Source organism: Anopheles nili, chromosome 2 (assembly GCF_943737925.1).
Source record: "Anopheles nili chromosome 2, idAnoNiliSN_F5_01, whole genome shotgun sequence".
In the NCBI taxonomy this organism is placed as follows: Eukaryota; Metazoa; Arthropoda; class Insecta; order Diptera; family Culicidae; genus Anopheles; species Anopheles nili.
The window spans coordinates 64,248,887-64,269,869 of NC_071291.1; the positions used below are offsets into that span (position 1 = coordinate 64,248,887).

The following is a 20,983-nucleotide window of genomic DNA, read 5'->3' on the forward strand; positions in this document are numbered from 1 at the left end:
CGTTAGTGCCGCAGCGGTCAATCGTCCGTCGCTCTCGAAGATGCCATGGAAACCGCTGTAGCAAAACCACATTTTAAATCACAACCGTCTGCTGAACGGGCCGGCTTGGCCACTCGTCCGGACTCCCCATCAATTGATATTCACAAATTTCAATTAATTACACGCTTGACCCAATTTACACGCATCTTCACGCAGATTAATTCGGTGTCGAAACCGCCCCAGTCCGCCCGTGATGCTCCACCAGAAGGACCAGTTGGCTTATCGGCTCGGTTCACTCGGTGCACTCTGGTTGCCACCAGCCGATTAGACGACGTCTCGGTAGCCAGTGTCCTGGTTGCGGCTTCCAGCCCTATTGATGGAAATCTAATTTAAATCACCTGACCTCGGAGGGCGGATCGAATTCCCGGAGACCTGACCCTATCGGGGTGGCCTAGCGTTGAAGACGTCCCACTAAAGCACACCGGTGCAACGAAATTGATCCGGCTGAATGACGTAATCACGTGACCAATCAACGATGGGGCTGAGTGTCCACGTGTCAATCAATGAAATCCCCGCTCATTCTGTGCCTGCACTAGGAGGAGGAAATCAATTAAAAGAAGCGATTTTAATCAAACGGATGTGATACAAGACGATCGAACCTACGGATCTTTAGCCACAAAATGCATCTTTACGGCAATAAAAACCAATACACAGAAGCTACTTTCTTCCTTTTGAAAAACCCACAAAATAAACTCGCACTGAAAATTCCGAAATCGTTCACATTTATTTTTAATGGCATTTTACTTTCGTCATCGCCTAACGGCTTACAAAATTCAAAACCTTATGTACATATCGACGAACAGCAACAAAGAAGTGTTTCTATTCCGTTAATAAGTTTCTTTTTTTGTTTTCTTCTTCTCTCGTTTGAGTTTGTTGTTTCGATTAAATTCATTTAGCACAAAGCATAAGACTTCGATTTCCTTACGGCGTGAGATCAAGTTGCGAACGGTATAGTTTAACTAACAGCGCCTTCTACTGGCGGGTGGTGTGGAGTAGTAAGCCAACACACGAACGCGCGGAAACCTACACCAACGGCAGGGCATTTGGCGGGGAACGAACAAAGCGTAAGGGTCTCCCTACAAACGCGAGCGCGCGCGAACCCAAACCGGCGCCACCAATTCGGGCTTCCATTGGAGTGCATCTGCTGTCGGCGCGCGACGATGGAGGTGAGTGAGCAAGACCTGAACAAGGCCTGAAGCAGGAGTTCCGGCGAAACAAACGAACGAAATTACATAGTATTATCTAGGTGTGGATAGTAATTATTGCGTACCTGGTGCCCGTTTTCCCTGCTTGTGGCCCTAACCGGCGCTTGTGGCACTCGAAACTTTCGACATGGACGTAGTAAAGTCGCTTCCCGATTCGCTTGGCGCACGTTTACGTAATCCTCTTCCTATGCCGCTGCTTATTTTCAATCGATTTTCACACCCTCACTTCCAGTGCACCGAGCTCGAGGATAAGAAGGTTATCATCAACGCGTGCCGCGAACGGTGGCACGTTGGATCCTATTATTGCACCGTTTTTGTCTGCTCTATCTCTCTCTTTCTCTCTCTCGCTCCGCATGCTCTACGACACTGATGGCTTTATTTGCGATTGGCTTCCATATTAATTTACATGTTTTTATGCACCCCCGAGGCACCCACCACTACTGTCGGGGTGCAGCGCTTTTTTTTTGTTGGTTTGTAAATGTATAATTCAACTTTTTATTTATTCCTTCATTGCTATTCTCCCCCCATCATCCAACGTCGTTCCATTTGGCAGCTCAGTTTTGCGCTCTGTCCTTAGCGCGGGCCCCTATTGCTTTACTTGCTGTCCCGGGTTGGCCGCACCACCCGGGGCGTGCTGCTGTTGTTGCGCCTGCTGCTGCTGCTGTTGCTGCTGCTGCTTTTGGGACTTTTTCGGTAGCAGCATTCGCAGCGGGTCCTTGTGGTAGCGTGCGAACACCTCGCGCTTGAACACCTCGAAGTATTTGCGATTGACGTTGTTCTGCCGCTCGCGCCACGCCGGTCGGCTTTTCTTGTTCTGCAGACCCCAGTGCACGGTGAACAGCGGCGTCAGCACCTGGAACTGATAGCCGGCCACGAACATTTCGTACACCTGGAAGAGGGCGAGAGAAAGAAAAGGAAAAAACGCACTGAATGAATTCCGTCGGAGGTCCGGTGATAGTTGGGTTCGGATTTTCTGGCTTGAAGTCTTCTTTTTTTCATAGCGCGCTCGTCGATTCGCGATGCGAATGTTTGCGAAACACTTTCGGTGAATATTTCCGAACAACCGCGTCGCGCAAACCAATATGCCCGGCTCCGTTTACGGGTGGCCATTTGTCGCGAGCCGCTTGTGTGACACAACACGCGGAAAGTGAACATAAAACCGCAGTCAAACTAGGGGCCACCATGACCCACGGGGTGGGCTTTTCCGCTTTCGCTCGCAACGCTTCCGGCGCGTGGGGTCACGTATTCGCCATCATGGAGTCGAAGGAAAGAGAAAAAAGAAAAAGAACCAACTCGATCTAGAACAAAAGCGTGCGAGCCGAACGAGAAGAATAGTGCCATTCCCAGCGCCAGTGTCGTAAAAAAGTAACGGCCAGAAGACAACGCCAACCCATGCCCCGCTGAGAAGGTCCTGCCTGCGAACGCAGGACGAATGGCTTCCGATTCCGTCCACCGTTTCCGAACGGAATCAATAAGCCTGCGTAAAGTGCGGGCTACAGACTAAACAAGACTACCACAAGACTTGACAAGCGTATGCGAAAGCACACCCGAACGAGGCAGCTTCATCGGTCAGGATGCCACCATTTTGGGGGCCCAAACCGTGTGGCGCTTGAAGGGATTAAATTTTTCCAATATTCATCTCATCTGTGAACGAGTTGATGCGGTTGTTCAGACACTTACGGGTCTCCTTCGCGCCACAATGCAACATATCCAGCCCGCCAGAAGTAAACGCGCGTTGTTGTTTACGCTTTTCCACACACGCACACACGCAGGATGCCCCAAAACCCACCACAAATCCACCACTATCGTAATGGGACCGAAATTGAATCATATAATATTTATTGCCAACCAACAAAACCTTCACACACAGCCGACCGGGCTGTACGGGCTGCGGTTATGGTTTTATTTCGGGGACAGATTTTTATGTCCGCTCGCTGCGTGTCAAATAAAAGGGCAGATCAAAATGCGTCCCTCAAAACGGGGCCTGTTGGCTGGCGCGCGATAGAGAGACTTATGGCTAGCACGGGACGAACGCAGGCAGGATCCATCTCATCACTTAACCGGAAGCGGGTGGACCTTCAACGCACACAAACGCACGCACACGCCCATCGAGGGTTGTTTTGTGAAATTTAAGACCACAACCACCCGTCCGTCGGCAAAACTGCAGGCCGACCGTCTGACGGCAGGCGCAACTGTTTCAATATAGTTTTTATCAATTCCAAACACGCGCTAGTTAAATGTCTCCACTCGCCTGGCTGACGGGCCTTTTTCGGGCCAACCACGTGCACGGGGCGTGCGACTGGCGAAATGTCACCAGTTTAATCTTTAAGCCACCGAAAATGGCCAACCGACCGTGCGAGGCTCCCGAAAATGGGATGGATCCTTCGGCCAATGCTCATTTCGCCACGTGAGCGAAGAAGTAAAACGGGGTTAAGCACGCCCGCCCACACACCAAAGTAGATCATCAGTATGCTGCGATACACGGGAAGGTGCATAGTCGGGAGCGAGTTGTTTGCGTTTTTCGGGATGTAACAAGGAAAAGATGGCCCGCTGGTTTATTGGATGGGATCGCAAGGATGGGCGTTTTTTTTTTCGTCTTCTTTTTACTGGCGCAACCTCCAGCAGTCAACCTGACGATTCCGGGTGTTATTGGAAAATTATCGAGAGGAAAAAAGGTCCCCTTGGTCGAGTGTTTGAACCGGGCGGCATAATAATTGGATTTTTAAATTATTCATGTGCGCTGATTGGAAGTCGGGTGCAAAATCAAACGGTCACGGGCTTCGGGATAAAAAGGAGAGTGGGGGTGGAACAAATCTAGTGAAACAAAGCACCGGAAATAGGGGAGGAAATTCGAGAAACGCGTGCTTTTCCCAAGTTCCCAGCCCAAGAAAAGTTTGGGTGGGTTAGAATTGGGGATTTGCTGTTCAATTTTTTTGTTTTACACAACTCTCGTAGATTTTAGTTGATAAAATGAAACCACCACCACCAGAAGCGGCCCGTAAATGAAAGCTGCATCCTGAAGGAAACTTGCACATTCCGTAACCGTCGGGTGGTTTTTCCGCAAATAAATGCAAAGCAAACATTTCACCAGCGTTCCACGACAACGCCGCGCTTATCGCGCGGCGAGTCAACAACCATTTCCAACGTCACGTAGTGTTTTGCGAATTCGAATTAAAATCCCACCAACGTCAACGCCTACTGTCTGAGCCGGCGGAGATCCCGTCTTGCCATGGCAACGCCGCACGACCGCCGACGGGGGCGCGTTTTTCCGGTTGTGCAGCGCATCAGCGCATGCAGCCAAGTGCATTGCACTCGTCACCCGTCACATTATGACACAACCTGCTTTCACATCTCGGTGCTTTCGCGCGACGAACGGCAGGAGAGTGAGAGTGAAGCAACAGAAAAAAAAGGGCTATGATTGAAATACATTTGCATAGTAATGAAAATTATAAACTCACAAAAACCCATCGCCGGGCGCTTTCCCAGACGGGTGGATTATGGTGGAGAAAGTCCGCCCGCCTACCGGTGGCCGGAAGCTGGAAATTTGAAGAAAACGGGCGGGAAAACACGCGCACAGAACGAAACAAAAAAAAAAAAGAAACGGGACGAATTCCCCCGGCAACGGTCGCGTGCACTCGCGCCAGGTTCGTAATTAACCGAAATAAAAACCCGGTGCCCGGGAATTGAGCGGAGATGAAATAAAAACACACCGAGTGGCACTTCAGGCCCGAAGCGACCGTAAACTACCCGTACCCGGTGTGCGAGGCAACAAGGCGCGCTGCGTCTGCGACTGACACGGAAGTGCTTCCGGGCTTACAGATTTAGAAAGCGTCCCACTCACGCTTCGCCAGCACCATGTCGGGGGCTAGTTTCACTAACCCACAGGCGTTCTCGCGAAGGGGAAGTTGAATGAAATGCGAGCAAAAATCAACCCCCTCGCAATCCTGAGAGCTGCGTCGATGGGACACCGCGAGGGATGGAATAAAAACCGGCCACGAAACAACGAGAAAAAGAGCAACAAGAAGAAGAAGAAGAAGAAGAAGAAAAAAACCCCAGCACCGTGAGCCCGGAAACCATCACATGCCGCATGCAGCTTCATCCGAGCGTGAAACTAATTTCCATAGCCAATTTGCAATCGTCGAGTGCCCGCTCGAAGGCTTCCTGGTGCCAGTGGCACGCCGGAAAACGCACAAGTATGGCGATTTGTCTTGCTCGAGCATCTGCGCGCTGGAAAAGCTGCATGGAGCGGGCATTTTTGGCACCGAGCGAACCGGTTTCGATGGCCGCGAGTGGGAAAAACGGTGGCTTCAAAAAAGAGAACGCTTAATTTCGAGCGGCACTAACGCGAAAGGTTGGGCATTATTGGCGTGCTGCACACTGGCTGGCCGGGTGTTGGGATGATTTATGGGATTGGATTGAAAATTTCCCTCGAATCAATGAACCGCGTTCGCTCGTGAGTTCGGGTTGAGAGACGCACAGATCCAAAGCGGCAAGAAAGATGGTTCGAAGTTGCTTCAGGAGTAGTAAAAAGTGTTGAGCATTCGCCCGATGACCCACCGCGGGGTAGTTTAATTTCTGGTGCGTCTTTGTCGAAGGACTTCCGGTCCTCCTGCGAATCGGATTATGCCGAAAAGGGCGTGTTATTGCAAAGTTGCTGTTTTTCCCGAAACTTTTATCGCTCCTGGAAGCGATCATTCCCGCTGCTTAAGCGAGTACCAGACATTCTCTTATCGAAAAAGCAAAGAATCATAATTAATATTGCTCTTGCTCGTCGCGAATCGGCCCCGGCAGGCGTGAGGTTGATGTTGCGAACTTTAAAACATCCTAATAAAACCCCGGAACGGGGATGAGTACGGCTTATGTTTGGCACGGCTCACTAAGCCCCACGTTCGATCCCACGCGTCACTGACGACCCACAGAAAAGAAGCACCTTTTTAAGCGCGGGTTTTTTTTTCTCTCTCTTCTTAATTTAACATCCTAGCATCCCGCAAGCGAACGGTGTTTCGTCGATCCATTTTTCATCCGACCGAACGCCGCTTAAGCCTTGCGGCCATTATTTGCGGGAGGACAAAAACTGTGACACTTACCTGGGTGTTGCGCGTGTAACCGTAACCGAGGAACCGCTCGTCGTGCGGTGGCACCGTATCGGGGGCGACATAAAACGGTTCGTAAAGAAACTCGAAGTTCGTCACGTTGTGGGACACCTTCGTTTCGTCGCTCTCGGAGACGTCCGCCTGCCAGCTGAAAGCACGAAAGAAAACCCAAACAGTTGGTGTAAAAAATAACGAGAGTGTAATAAACGCACCAGGACGCGGTGCAAGCCGGCCGTCCGGTTCATCGATCATTAACCGATTAAAACTTCCTAACCGCTCGTAAAAAAAACACAACAACCTTCAAATTGCTCCCGACCAGGTGAGGGTGGCCATTCACGCCGAGAAGCCAACCGGGGATGCGAAATTATTTGCGATCGACGTTATAAAAATCCATTGTTCGAACAGCTCGTTTGGGGTTCTTAAAATCTGAGCTAAGAACACTTGCCACCCTCCCGTATGGCCGTACGCAGGGGCCCCATTACCCCACCGAGGACTTATTGGTTCGCTGGAAAACCCCCTGGCACCAGAAGTATCTTGAAAACCCGTCCTTAACCGATGGGTCCTTGTTGTGGTCCCATGTGCTCTGGGGTGCTCCGGGCGCATTATGGTACGCCACATGAAAATCAGGGCATCTCATCTTTTACGAGCTCTTAAATTAGAGAACTTATTTGTGGGGTGGCCAAAAGCTGCGCCTCGGCGGCCCCAACCGCCACAGGAGATACTCGGTCGGGACAGGGATATACCGAAGCCGAAATGCCACCGACGGGGGCATAAATTATCGTAAAAAGCTTACTTTGAGCAATAACCGTCGAGTTTCGTAAGTTCACCGCCAGTTGTTTGATCGCAAATGGTCACGGCGGTGGCGTCAATGAGATATGAAGATATTATCTTTCCCGATGGGTCGGTTCTGGCCAAGGACTCGGTTCGTCCTTTTTTTGGGTCTGGTGAGAGCCACCACAGACCTGGTACGGTGGGTCTTTTTTTTACGGCTTAATTGTTTGATGGCGGACGACGGTTGTTGCGTAAATTTTTCCCACCACCCGATCGGGGTGAAATCGAAAAGTTTTTCGCGGGTCGTCGTGAAACTTTCGCGCGTACGAGTGACGGTTCCGCGAAGGGCTTAGTTTCGCATCATTCGGCGTGATCGAATCCGCCTTTCCGCGGGAGATGGTCGTGTGTTGGCGTAAGGACGACCGAACTAGCGTGCAAAAGCAATACGTTCATTAGTAGTGGAATATTCGAAACCTCTCGTTCCGGAACGTCACTTTATTAACGAGAAATATTCATAAAAAAAAACCTATCCTGTCCGACAAAAGGATACATAATTTGAAACAGCTCAACCACACGATACTTCTCGCGAAAGGAAAACGCTCAGAAACAAGAGCCTCACAGCCGGATAAGTAAAGTCATTACTCGTTGATCACAATCCCTCCCCCCATTAGAAGCGCCATTTCGATCGGCATCCAATCGAATCGGCTACTGTCCAGCGAAAGGACGAACCGAGAAACAACAATCAATTCCATCCGTTCGCGATGGTCGTGATGGTACTGCGCAAACCCGCCGAACCATCCCGGCAATGGCACGTAATAAGCAAAATTAAATCCTTTCCCATCAGCCTTCATCCACCGGACATTCTCCCGATCTCGAGTGATAAATTCTCGCTCGCTCACACGTTCGACTCTCACTTTTAGCACGATTGCATCATCAGCTTGTTTTATTGCCATCGCCGGACCCGGACCCGGTTCAGAGCGCTTTCGTTTTATTACGCCCGGTTCAGGCCCGGCATCCGGCCACATTTGCGGACAGTAGCCGTCCCGGGTGGATCGACATCTTCGCTAACGCTAACTGCAGCGCGTCGAGGAGCGCTGCCACCGGGAAGCCAGGCAGGATTAATGATTGCATCAGCGAAGCGATGATAAATAACGCTCCGGTGCAAATGGCCCTCGCAATAATAAATCTTGTGCCTCCTTCACGCACCGCCGATCGTGAAAATCGAAGCGTTAGTGATTGTTACATGAAATAAATGAATAAACAGTCATTCGCACGGCTCCTGCCAGCTAGCATAAAATCCTTCCTTCCCCACCATCAGAACGGGCCACGGGCACTTGTCGGTTGTACGGGAGTGGGTCGTAAAATCAATTTACTTCTCGCGTCGGAGGGCTTTACGAGCCGGCAGCTTTGCTTAACGGGCACTCCATAAATCCCGGGCAACTCCCGCCGCAGGATGGTGGAGCGCATTGTTTCCCACCGCGCTTCAGGACACCAAGGACCACCAGGATTTGAGTTAAAAAAATTAAAATCATACACCATCAATGCCAACCGTAACGAGATGAAGCTGTTTCGGGCGAGCCTTTCAACTCAATCTTCTCGACGTGTGGCTCGTTTTGCTGGCAGCTTTGGCACGGTTCCAAGATGTCCTTGAAGGTACCTCCTTTAATCTGAACCCCAAAGAACCTTGAACAACGAGCTACGTGACACTTACCGAGAAAAGTTGGTCGCGAACTGATTGTAGATAAACACCTTGTGGTGGAACGGCCTCGCGAGGCCCTTATTCGCGAGCCGGATCAGGTCAGTCTTGTTGCGCGGAAAACGCACCCGCTCGTCGAGCTCATACGTCGGCACGACGAACGCGGTCAGATGGTGCGGTTTCTGCCGCCGCAGGAACTTATCCAGCTGCTCCGCGAAGCTAACGCTCGGCACGATATCAACGTCCGTGAGAAAAACGTACCCACCCTGGCAGCCTTTTCTCGCCACATTCCGCAGGTGGTTCTGCGGGTACGGGTTCTTGATGCGCCACTTGGCCGTGTCCGGTTTGCGCAGCTTCAGCAGATCGTTGAGCGTCGCTTCCGGTTTGGCGCAATCGAACCGCGTAAAGTCGCCCACGTGCACGCTTTTCAGGTGCGTTGGGGCGCGCTCACGTGGCAACACCAGGTGAAAGCTGACGCGTTCGCGGATCGGCCGAAAACAGGCCCGCAGGTATGACAGATACAGCTGCAAAAGGTACAACTCATCGTTCCCGGCGGCGAAGATGGCAGTCGAGATCGGACCGGACCAGTGGTGGGCCACCTGCACGAGTGAGTAGATCTTTTCGAGCGAGCTTTGGGTCGCGAGGCACACGCTGTATCGCCCGGAAAGCTCCGGAAAGTGCTCACCAACGACGGCAAAATCGAAGATCTTGTACAACCGGCGTGTGTCCCAGCGACCGAGCCGCAGATCGAGCCCGGAAAAGACCGCTTTATCCGTGCTGTTCGCGAGGCTTTCGGCCAGCACGTACTCGAGGCAGGTGGCTGGTGTCAGGATGGGCGCCCGAGGTACCATCGAGACGCCATCTTCGACACTCGCGTACTGATTGCAGTCGCCGCTGTGCAGCAACCGCACCGTCAGGAACACGTTGGACAGCGTCAGCGCCAGCACGCTCGCAATACTGAGGTTCCAGAGCCGGCATGTCTGTGATGGAATGGAGAGAGCCATGATGAGAAGAAAAAAGAGAGAGAGAGAGAAAGAGTGAGTGAGAAAGAGGCCCATCGATCATTCGTTTAAATCGTTTGAAGAAACCTGAAAAAAATGGCACCAAATTAAGCCCCGGTGTCGAGAGATTATAGAACACCTGCAAGGATGAGCCACTAGGTAAACGGCTCTCTCGGCTGGAAGGGATACCGGGACCGGTCTTCACCCCACCACCCCATCCGATCCGATCGGTTCCACCCTCCGAGGCCTTCGTAATCTTATTTTCGATTATTTCCACCTTCAAATAATCATCCATCGAATGATTGCTTTTCCGTGCCGGGAGAGCAAATTGAGACACCGGAACAACCCGGGAACAACTGTTGCATAATTTATGTGAGCTCATCCCAGGATTTTTATCCCTTCGGCCCACCACCAACACCAGCCGGTGGAACTGGCGTCCATGAAGTAACGACTAATCAAAATGCAAAGCAGCGTCACCGGGCGCCGGTTTACTCTACTTCGTAGCGGCCACTTCGATGAGGGGAAAACAAAAGGAGAGGGGGTGACAAAGGACAAAAAACGAGAAAACACACCCAAACCCGGCGGGGTGAGAGCAGGCTAAAGTGAAAGTTTCGGGGCAGGTGAGCAAGTCATGGCCCGAGGCTGATCATCGCTGGGATTATTCAAACGTCGGCTGTCGCATTCGCTGAATAATTCAGCATGCCTCAGACTTTGCCTAGGTGGAAGGTCCATCCGGTAAAGGGATGTGGGCCGCGCTTTCAGTTTCCAAACCGCGTGCCAAACCGTGCCGTGCGCGCGGGAAAAGAATTATGAAACGCGATTAGTCATTCCTGCATTATTTAATTTCGCAAACGGGGCCCCACCCTGGGTCGGCCGTAGGCCCGCATTTATCAATCAGGATTATCGAGCAGGTAATTCGCGGTGCCCTCTTGGGAAATGAGGCGCTGTGAAGCGGCTGACAAGCGGTGGACATATTAATCAGAGGGTGGTGGTGGTGCTTGGAAAGGACGAAAGGACGATAACCCACGGGACGGTTTTTAGAGACGTTTTTAAGGTACACGCACATGGAGCACATCTTTGGCTAAAAGGCGATCTAATCATCGTTCACCACCGCCTCAGATCGTTTATAATAGCAGGTTTCACGGCTTCAAGAGTGGTAACAGCCGGTAGTTGTCATAAAGTTGATAGAAACACATTTTTCATTCACACAATAATGGTAAAATGCCAAATAAAGGCCTACACGATGCCCGAATATCCTTTTTGAAGTGCTCAGTCTTTTTTCCAGGTTCCTGCGAGGACGCAACGGCTGCTTACCTGAAACATTGATTACGATTGCTGATCTTCGGCTAGTACGGCAACAACGGTAAACGAAATGGTCATCACTTGGTGGAGGCTGCGCTATCCTTCACCCGTTCGCGTCCTGCGTGGTTAAGCTTGAAGGACGAACGATTGCGTCTGCTTCGGCACGTGGGAATGATGCGGGTTTTTTTTGTTGTTGGTTACACGCAACCACCGACAGGATGCATCCCGTAGATCGGTAAGGAAAACTCAGCAGGAAAACGGACGCACCGGACCATGCAGGTTCTCAGCCATCCCGACGGGCGCGTGTCCTCGTTGTGAACCGTGCTAGCGGGCGCATTAATGTTGCAGGGCGTTAGCCCTGATGGTGTCATTCATTTTTGAAAACCACCCGTTGGCAATCACGATTCGTTCACTCGTTCGCTGGTTCTCTCGTGGTTTAGGCCACGCCACACCGTCGGCGATAAGGGAAAATCAATTTATCGATCCGCTGGCTGGCTGGCTGGCTGGTTGGCACCGTGTTCGAGTCCTGGCCGGGGTGAAAACCGCGACACAAACGACGGAAATAGAACCTTCCGAAAACGCTGCCAAGCAGGCTCCGGTGAAGCTGCTCAAGGTCTGCTAATTTTGTCCCTCGAAGGCTGGCTCACGTTTACGCCAGCAAAAGGCAGATCCGTGGTGAAGCAAAACACAATGCCACCGCCTTTTCGAATGTGTATGATGCACGCGCGAGTCCTTCTACACTGCACTGAACTGCCCAGTGAAGGATTGCTCTGAATTCCGGATGGTTTCACACCACAGCCACACGAAAATTGCCACCCGATACCTGCAATTACGGTGCTTTTCCCCCGATTTCGTGCGGCGTGCACGCCTTTTATTTTCGTTCACAAAAACGTTTTGTTTGACACACGCAAATCGCACGCGGCTGCGGAAGAAAATCAACAAACGGACGGAGGACGTTTGCAGCTGTCAAAAAATATCCCTTCCCGATTGCAAGCGAAAATGTCCTTCTCGCGCGTGGGGTCGCGCCTGCGCATCCGCATGGGAAAAGGAAAACCCCGCTTTCTGTTTGTGTGTATGTGTGTGGGTGTGTGTATGTTGCAAACAGATGATAGCACGATGTAAACAAACATCTAGTGGTGGTGAATGTGAGAAAGGTGAAAATCGTCATGCCCCACACAACGGTTGACGGTTGGTGGTGAAAATGGACGTGAAGAACAAACCGAAAAGCGAGATGTTCGGTAAAACCATTTTTATTCGAAATTAGCACATACAGGACTCCTCATCGAAACATACGATGCCCTCGTAAATGCTCGCTAATCGTCGACCTCGTACTTCTGGATGGCGTTCAAGTCTGCAAAAAAAAAATGCGTAAAAAGAGAGAGAGCATTGAATAAATTAAAAAGATGTCCTTTTTCATTAAATGTCGCATTTGGCACTCACTTGAATGGTAATAGTCGTACACAGTGACAAAAGCCGGTCGCTTTAGGGCCACCTTAAACCGCCGGAACGCCGTGATGGTGAAACAGTTCAGCTCCCTGCTCATGTTGTCGTAGTACACAACGACGGACGTGCCACCGAACCGGATCTCGGTTTTCTGCAAACAAAAAATAGCCCATTCTCCGTCAAACACGCAATGTTCGCGCGCGTTTCCAACTCATTCATCGCTTACCTTTATCGGATTGACGAGCGTCGGGTCGCTGATCGCATTCTTGTCAACCACGTACCCGCTCGGGAAGTTCACCTCTACCAGCGCCATGTTGGATTTCTCGTCGGCCAACATTGGCTTGAATTTGGTGCACACACGCATCCGCAGCTCGTAGTCAGCGCTCAGCTTCTCGAGCGTCAGCTCGAAGCGATGCGCAAAATTCTGCAAATCCAAGCTGTATTCGTAGTACACCTCGAACAGCCCGAACCCAATACCACCGACTTCGATCTCGAGCGCGCGTGTATCGCTGGGTATCTCAAGGAACTGCATGTTGTTGATGTCTTGCGAGCTGACGCGGAAGTTTTTGTTCAACTTTTTGCCCTTCAGCTGGATGCTGTAAGCGTTACGCGCGGGCGAGATCTTCTCGGCCAGCTTCGTAAGCGCCTTCAACCCGACGAAGGTGTCCTGCGTGCGCGGAAAACTCCCAGTCACGTAGCGCTGATTCACGAGCCACCGCATCACAGGGATACCTTCAGGATACACCTTTTTCTGCACGAACGAAAGCAACGCGTAAGCAGTCGTCTCCACGCTTGTCCACTGTGTGTTCCACATGCGCTGGTGATCGTTGGTGCCGTTGTTAAGCACCGTCGACATGCCAAGCAGCTTATCGAACGCTTTATCCATATCCTGATGCCCGGCCAGTAGCAGCGCGTACGTTGTGATTGACATATCGTACGCATTACTGATACCGGGTAGACTCTGTGCCAGATAGCTCTGACTACGTTCGATCACTTGCGCGTGTTTGATCCGCGCGCTCTCGTTCTCAAGCAGCGCGATCAACACGTACCCGGTCAGGGCGATTCCGTTTCGCAACCCACCCTGCATATCCTTGTGGATAACGGACCCAACCTCATCGAACCTGCCCGAGGCATGCTGCCGATTGGCAATCCATTCAAATGCCTTCTCCACCATACCTGCATCCACCTCGCTGATGTACTTCGAAGCCGTCTGCATTGATTTAGCGACGAATGCGGTCAGGAACATGCTACCACCGCCGTTCGCCCAAACACCGAACGAACCATCTGACTGGCGATATCGCATCTGGTTTTGGTAGCCTTCACGCAGCAACCGTGTGGCCTTATCGATCACCGTCTGCTGCTTGGACCCGATCGCGGTTAGGTAGTCGAGCACGACCACATTCGGCACGAATTTGACCATATTCTGCTCGCCGCATCCCGTTGGCACGGCTAGCAAGTTTTCCAGGTTCTCGACCACCGACGTGAGCAGGTTGGCTAGCGTGTAAGATAAACCCCCCTCATCAGTTATCAGCGACAACGAACCCGCAAACCATTATACTCACTTTTCACCTCGAACTTGATCTTCGTCGAGTTGGCATCAGCCTTCTTGTTGATGTTCAAGTTAATTGGGAACGACGCGTTGTCGTACGTGTCGTAGCTGAAGATTCGCGATTCGGTATGCTTCTGCACCAGGCTCTCCGGGATCACATGGATCACCTTCTCAAGCGCGTCCGTTTCCAGCCCGAGCATGATCTTCGCCTTCACGCGGACCACCATCTCGCCGAGTTTACGTGCCTTCACGAGGAACGAAATCGGCACGCCCACGTTCGGTGGTACAGTAATCGACTTCATGAAGCTGACATCTGCGCAGATGGAATTCAAACGTCAGGACCTTCAAAAGCCCATACCAAGAGCATAGTGACTTACCTTCTGACGGACGTTCGTAGAACTCAATCTGATTCGCCACGTTAAAGAGCGTCACATCAGCGGCATACTCCCCACCGAGGTTGTTGAAAAGCGTGAACTGCAGCGTAACCACCTCACCGCGCTTGATCGAGTACGGTAGATTCTCGACGATGTAGAACGGCTGCACGGTCGTCAGCTCGATCGGTTTCTTCACGATGCCCAAACCGTACACCGGATGGATCGAGAACCCGGTCAGGTGCCACGAGGTAGTTGCGTCCGGGACGACTTCGATCATCTTGCGCTTGCCCGAATAGTCGATGGTTACGTTCTGCCACAGCCAGGATTCGGGGAAGTTTGTGCGATATGAGGTGAGTTTGACCGAAGGATCTCCCACACTGAGGCCATCGCGTGCCAACTTGTCGCTAGCTGGATGGATGAAACAAACACGTGTTGTCGATCAGTATCTCGCGAGATCATTCACTCAATCTGAGATGCGATACGTACCACCCTCGAACATGATATCATCCAGCGTTCTCCCAAATAAGCCCATGCTCTGGGGATGAAGAACAGGAAAATGTAAAGAAAAACCGCCCGTCAACACACGGTTGAACTAAAATTCACAACTCTTCCACAGAATACACTTACGTGCAATTTATCGTATTCGTTCGGTTCGATGGCGTGAAAACCGTTGAACACCTGCAAGATGTCCTCCCAGAACACGTCGTGATTGTTGTTGTAGGACAGGAGGCTCTGATCATACGCTGCCAGCGCGACATAGGATCCCGGCCTACCGCTCATTCGTAGCTCAATCTGATTGCCTGGTTTCACCTCGTTCTCGTCCAGCGTTAAGTCGAACTGACGAGTGAATTTAGAAGACAAAAAAGAATATAGAACCACGTCACTAATAACACCTAATCTAACCACACAACTCGCGATCACTCACGTTGTTCCGCAGCGTCTGGAAGTCGATGTCGATGGAGTCGTACGATACGATGCGATTTGTGACGGTGGCCACAATAATCTTCGCCTTGGGGATCATACTTTCCATCGCTTTCACCTGCAGCAGATACTGTCGCTGTCGATTCAGCCGGACATAGCCCGCATCAATGATGTTTCCCTTCGACACGACGTAGTAAACGAAGAACGCCATCTGGTCATTGCACGCCACCATGATCTTGAGCATATTGTTCAGCTTGACTCTGGTGGCGATCAATAAAAAAGAGATCGGTTATTTGTACGCTTTGCCACGGTTTGTTCCACGTGCGATATACTTACTGCGATCTGAGCTCCAGCTTCATGTAACCGTCCGTGATCGTTTCTACCTTTTCCACGCGCTCTTGGAAGTTAAACATGTTCTCTTCGATGTACATCTGCAACAGGACAAAAAAAAAGAACACCAAACGTCACAACCAATCGCCACCAATCACGTCTTGCTAGCATTCTGAAAGAGATCGACTTACGTTGACGGTAAACTCGTCAATGTCACCAGGATTCAGGTTAAGCTTGATCAGTCCCTCACTGTTACTCGTTTCATCGCGGCTGATGTCCAGCTCGAAAACTTCCACCTTACCGGTGATACCTGCCGCAGCAGTTCCGTTGTGGTACTGTATCTTAACCGCACACTGGTACTCATAGTTTGGCCGGAATTGGGGACTTTCTTTCACTAGCTCCATCCGGTATGGGTACTTAAACACCGGTATCTGCACGTTTTTCACCACCGTTCGATCTGAAACGAGCAGCAATAACATGTGAGTGGCAGCCACAAAAAGCTCGTTGCTCGCGTCTTACTTGTGTACTGCTCAGTAAACGTCACGCGCACTTGCACGTTCTGATGATCCTCATCCTGGGGTACCTGGAAGTCACCGTTGAACCGCAGTGCAACCTGTCCGACACCGTGCACATCGATCGTTTGCTGCTGGTCCAGCTTGTCGTCGTCGAGAAACAGCTCGATCTGCGCCATTCCACTGACGGGTTTCCCGAAATAGTAGTTCGCCAACACCTGCAAGCTGAGCCCTTGGTGTTCCTCGAGTGGAATCATCGTCGGGCTAACGTCCACACCGAACGTCGACAGTACGTACTCCTTCACCTCGAACGTCTTCGCGACCAGTTCTTCACCCTCGGCTCGCACTGAGATGTTCCACAGGCCGAACATCGGTGTTGTGGCGATCTGCATGTCACCTTCGAATACGCCCGCGTACAGCAGGGCCTTGGGCCACTTTCGGATGATGTTACCCTGCGGGTCCCGAATGACCACGTCTAGGCTGTTAAGGTTTGCTGGTGGCTTGAGCGTCGTGTCCAACACGATCATGCGGAATTTCACCGTGTCACCCGGCTTGTAGATAGGCTTATCAAGCTGAATCAGACCCGAGTATGACTTGGCCAGGTACACCAGCTCCGCTTCCTTGTGGAAGCTAAAGCCACGCTGTCCGTCAATCGTGATCTTGTAGCTTCCTGCCACCAGATCCTCGGGCATCTGGAAGAGGGCGATAGAAGCCGTGGAAACCAAATCGAGCCTCGATCGCCAGTCCGGCACACTCTACCTACCTTGAAGTTGATCATCTTATTGCTGAACCGGCGCACGTCAACCGATTTCGTGATGTTGAGTGTGTTACGTCCATCGTTCGCTTGGCCTTCCACATTCAGCAGCAGGTTGACTTGATTCAGGTTCGTGTTGAAGTTGCTAATCACCAGCATGTAATCGTGGTTAGAGCGGATGAATTTCGGACCCACGATCAGCAATCTGCGAACGAGTGCACCCACGAGGGTGAGGAATCAGTTATGGGGGGGTTTTTTTTTGTGTGTCGATTTTCCACTGCAACAAACCGGCCGATCCGTACCCGTGGGCAACACCGAGAAATATTATCACCACCAGTACGCGTGACCTAATGAACTGCCACATGATTTTGCAGGAGCGCACGAGGATTCACGTCCGCTTCGGATGCTAGTTGCGATTGAACTGATTCACGGGGTCCCACGGGGCCACAGAATCCGTATCGTTGAAGCTGATGCGTTACGACTCCCAGGGGATTCCCTAGCCTCTGGCCGCGATCTGTAAACATGCACTCACGAGAGGGCGCCCACAGATAAGGGCGAAACCCCCACGGGTGCGATAGTGTTGGTTGTTCGTTTTGGCGTGCGATTTGCGTAGCTCCCAGCCATTTATGGTTCACGATCACACACTCTTGGTGATCGTACGAACGATCTTCTCAGTGGAAAGTGCTCACTCTTCGAGCCCACACCATTCTAAGGGCAATTCTCAGGCTAGGTCTCCTGTTGGGACGGGCTCGATGGGAAGCCAGATTCGCTCGTTCAGCTTTATCGCGACCCACCACTGGAGGTCAGGGATTAAGCGCAGATTCGCTTCGCCAATACACCCTGGTGAAAGGCGGAAATTGCGTTTTTTTGCGTGTATGGATGCCAGATTTCCTTTCTGTGGATCTGTTTAGATGCATTTCGTTACATCATTAGGATGTAGCTTGATGAACTTAAGGCTGGTTATATACCAGCTAGTGGAGTTGCTCAGAGTTGGTTTAAAGGAGGTTTGGATGATCAACCCCATGTTGTGTGGTTAGGCATACAACGATGCATGCCATTCTAATAATAATCTCATACTGAGAATGTCAAGTAAACTGCATACACATCCGTCGTCTACGTGTGAGCTCGTTCGTTTGTGGTTTCTTTAATCTGGATGATCTACAAAGGAAATAACAGCGCTTACTGCACCACCGAAGCAGGATGATCACTTGCATATAACCCACCCCTGTGTGAACCTACGTGTATGCATGAGATGCAAGGGCAAATAACAACCGAACGGAGGCTTACGAGAAGGTGTGATTAGCAAGCATTCGATTCCTTAAAAGCCGCAGCAAGTATGCGTGCAACATGGCATATATATATGAAAGAAATATGCAAAGGATGATTGAATATTGCAGCAAAATGAATGAAAAGTGACTCGTCTGAGAAAGTTAACTAGAAACCAACTCTATTTAGATCTAATGGAAAAATCTGTTTCCTTCAAGCTTTCATTTCATTTCAGGGAAGACTATGAGACCCACATAACCTCAGGCTGCTTTGATATGCTGCTAATGGCTAAGAAAGCAAATTTTATTCATACCTCTCTATACATAAATTAAAACATTTCATTTAGATGCATCTTGACCAGGCGATTTTGAGCCTTATCAAATAGATTTTAACATTGAATTTCACATGCTCTTCGTTTTACGGATCATTAGCTCCGCCCTGCAATGGCGCAAACTTCTAAAATATATTTGATGCACTCTATCCTGGGAACAATGTGCTATTCTTTTTTATCGAGGTGTGTTTCGAGCTGTGCCGAATGCCTCAACATAATTTATATAAACCGCAATTTTGTACCCACCGTTGAGGAGAAAAATAAACGTGCCTGTCGTTGTTGGTAAGGTAATTCAATATGTGCGAGTTTTCCTCCAACGGTCCCGATTATTCTACCATGAGCCACGTTTGAACGAAGTAATAATTTAACGTGTGCTTAGACTTAATTTATTTGCAAAATTTGACGGTATCCTTGCAACGACCCATCTTCACAACCAGTTCCGTAAAGACACAATGTACCCGCACCGGTCCGCAAACGTGATGAATGCCACAGATGTGAATTTCATCGTGCAACAGCAATCAACCGCAATTCGCCTGCCGTCCGGAAAACGTGTGGCGTCACAACCGGCCCGGGACACACCTGGGTCACAATTAGCTCGAATATCCTAAAAATTAACCCGAGCCTCGGCCTGCAGAGAAAGGGATGCGAGCGCCAAAGGTGCCAATCGGGGCAAGAGATGGTGCGGGCCGGTTGAGATTTAATTAAAATCATTTGCGGAAGCTGGCAACACGCAACACGTCCTGGATGCTGCTGCTGCTGCTGCTGAAGCCACTTTGAAGAAGAGATAGAGCGAATAAACGAGAGAGAGAGAGAGACGTTGCACCGGTGGTTCATCATCGTTCTTGAAGGTAGCCATAACTACCCTGCCCAAGCTGACTGGTGGATAGGAATTAAATTAAAAATTTAAATCCTGCGTACCGAGCGCTTCTTAATGCCGACGCTCTATGTTATGAAAGCTGTGACAATCCCTAACGTGGAGCTAGTGCATTGCCAAAGGCTGCCCTGGTGATGATAATGCATTATGCCAACATGGTTGTGGCTGTGAAAAATTGTAAGATACTCGCCAGTGATAACTGAAATCGATTTTTTATTCAAACACAACTTTGCAACATCTTCCTAATGATGTGCGCCGACGTGTTCTCCATGTGGCACGGGATTCCCGGAGGTTACACAACGTGCATGAGCTCGAAAACCACCCGCGTGCATGCTAGGCGAGCGCTAACGGGCTGACGCTAGCTGTTCGACATGTTAGTTATGTTAAAATTAAAAGCAAACACGAAATCGAACAGGGGAAAAATTATAATCAAACAAATCACACGTTTTTCCTTTTTTTTCTCCCTCACAAGCCGGGCTCGCGTTCGGCCATGTTCGTCCGTCTGTCCGTCGAGCCGGCGGCGCTAAGCTGACATTTTCATCGGACCAACTGTCGCTCATCTCCTCGATCACCGCGACCGTGGCCATCGTGGAAGTATTGTGAGAGTTTGTGAGGTCAAAATTATGCTAATTAAAAAAAAGCGTACGTCAAATGAACCCACCAACACATCCCAGATGGCAAAGTTTGAAGTCAGGATTATTTGCTCATAAAAGTGTTGGAAAGAATTAATCCAAAATTTTGACCTCGAGCATTTGTCTGCTGTTCGATTCCTGCGGGGTTGAAAGGCGTACAGCGAGACGAAAGCACACAACATCAGCTGCCTAATGTGCATGCTTTCGTAAATCGGCTCGCGTTCCCTGGAGGAGTTCTATGGAGCAGCGAACCGGTGGCTATCAGTACCAGAGGTGTCCATGCATCCTTGAAATGGCTAGTTTATACAATGCAACGATTGTAGCTCACGAAGCGATTGATCAAACGTTCCAAACGTTCAATTTAATGTGTTTCATGCTAAGCAATGCACTTTTCTTAAACATAATATCTTTGTTCAAGTTTGGCATTAATCAAAGATACTAAATACGAAACCAAAAAAAAATGAAAGGATAAAACAACAAGGGTAACTAATAGAAGCAAAGGAATTAGGTTGGATTCCTAAACGAGTGAAAAAATAGTTGGAGAACCCGAAGTTGAATAAATCGAATAATCATCGCTACTGTGTGTTTGATTAGAATTATCAATGATTTAGTTTTTATTATCAAAATTTATTCTTTCTAAAATTGAATCAAACAATTTCATATAGATACACCAGTGAGGAGGATTTTTGTATAAGGTAATAACGCAAATCTCTAGGATCCGTTAAGTATTGCTATCAAACTTGGCGAGTCAGTAAAATAACGCAATCGTTTTAATATATGGCCGCTTGCAACATCGATAGACCATCAGAAAGGAATATTTGACGCCCCTGGAACATCGCCAGCATGAAGAGGGAACTGAAAACACACAATCGGAAGCAAAATGTTTTAGC

General features: G+C 50.0%; 2 protein-coding genes across 2 annotated transcripts; both read right to left on the reverse strand.

Moving 5' to 3' along the window:
- Window positions 1-1,697: 1,697 nt before the first annotated feature.
- LOC128728230 (beta-1,4-glucuronyltransferase 1) lies at window positions 1,698-9,808 on the reverse strand. The gene is made up of 3 exons (XM_053821860.1): window positions 8,820-9,808; window positions 6,332-6,485; window positions 1,698-2,133 (listed from the first exon to the last, which is right to left on the reverse strand). The coding sequence occupies exons 1-3, from the start codon at window positions 9,806-9,808 to the stop codon at window positions 1,831-1,833; spliced, it is 1,446 nt and encodes a 481-aa protein (XP_053677835.1). The 3' UTR covers window positions 1,698-1,830.
- A 2,536-nt stretch (window positions 9,809-12,344) lies between these two features.
- On the reverse strand, window positions 12,345-17,387 carry LOC128720947 (thioester-containing protein 1 allele S3-like). The gene is made up of 13 exons (XM_053814649.1): window positions 17,293-17,387; window positions 17,000-17,195; window positions 16,244-16,928; window positions 15,916-16,181; window positions 15,731-15,825; window positions 15,399-15,654; window positions 15,101-15,310; window positions 14,960-15,008; window positions 14,477-14,881; window positions 14,113-14,412; window positions 12,777-14,044; window positions 12,548-12,701; window positions 12,345-12,458 (listed from the first exon to the last, which is right to left on the reverse strand). The coding sequence occupies exons 1-13, from the start codon at window positions 17,352-17,354 to the stop codon at window positions 12,421-12,423; spliced, it is 3,984 nt and encodes a 1,327-aa protein (XP_053670624.1). The 5' UTR covers window positions 17,355-17,387; the 3' UTR covers window positions 12,345-12,420.
- Window positions 17,388-20,983: the final 3,596 nt, after the last annotated feature.

Excerpts from the sequence above, each read along its gene's own strand:
- LOC128720947 (XM_053814649.1), bottom strand. The coding sequence starts at position 17,354 with ATGTGGCAGTTCATTAGGTCACGCGTACTGGTGGTGATAATATTTCTC. Across the intron at positions 14,045-14,112 it reads GATCAAGTTCGAGGTGAAAA|CCAACCTGCTCACGTCGGTG; the intron begins GTGAGTATAATG and ends CTTACACGCTAG. Across the intron at positions 12,702-12,776 it reads CGCTCGTCAATCCGATAAAG|AAAACCGAGATCCGGTTCGG; the intron begins GTAAGCGATGAA and ends TTTTGTTTGCAG.
- LOC128728230 (XM_053821860.1), bottom strand. The coding sequence starts at position 9,808 with ATGGCTCTCTCCATTCCATCACAGACATGCCGGCTCTGGAACCTCAGT. Across the intron at positions 6,486-8,819 it reads TTCGCGACCAACTTTTCTCG|CTGGCAGGCGGACGTCTCCG; the intron begins GTAAGTGTCACG and ends TCGTGCTTTCAG. Across the intron at positions 2,134-6,331 it reads GTTACACGCGCAACACCCAG|GTGTACGAAATGTTCGTGGC; the intron begins GTAAGTGTCACA and ends GCCCTCTTCCAG.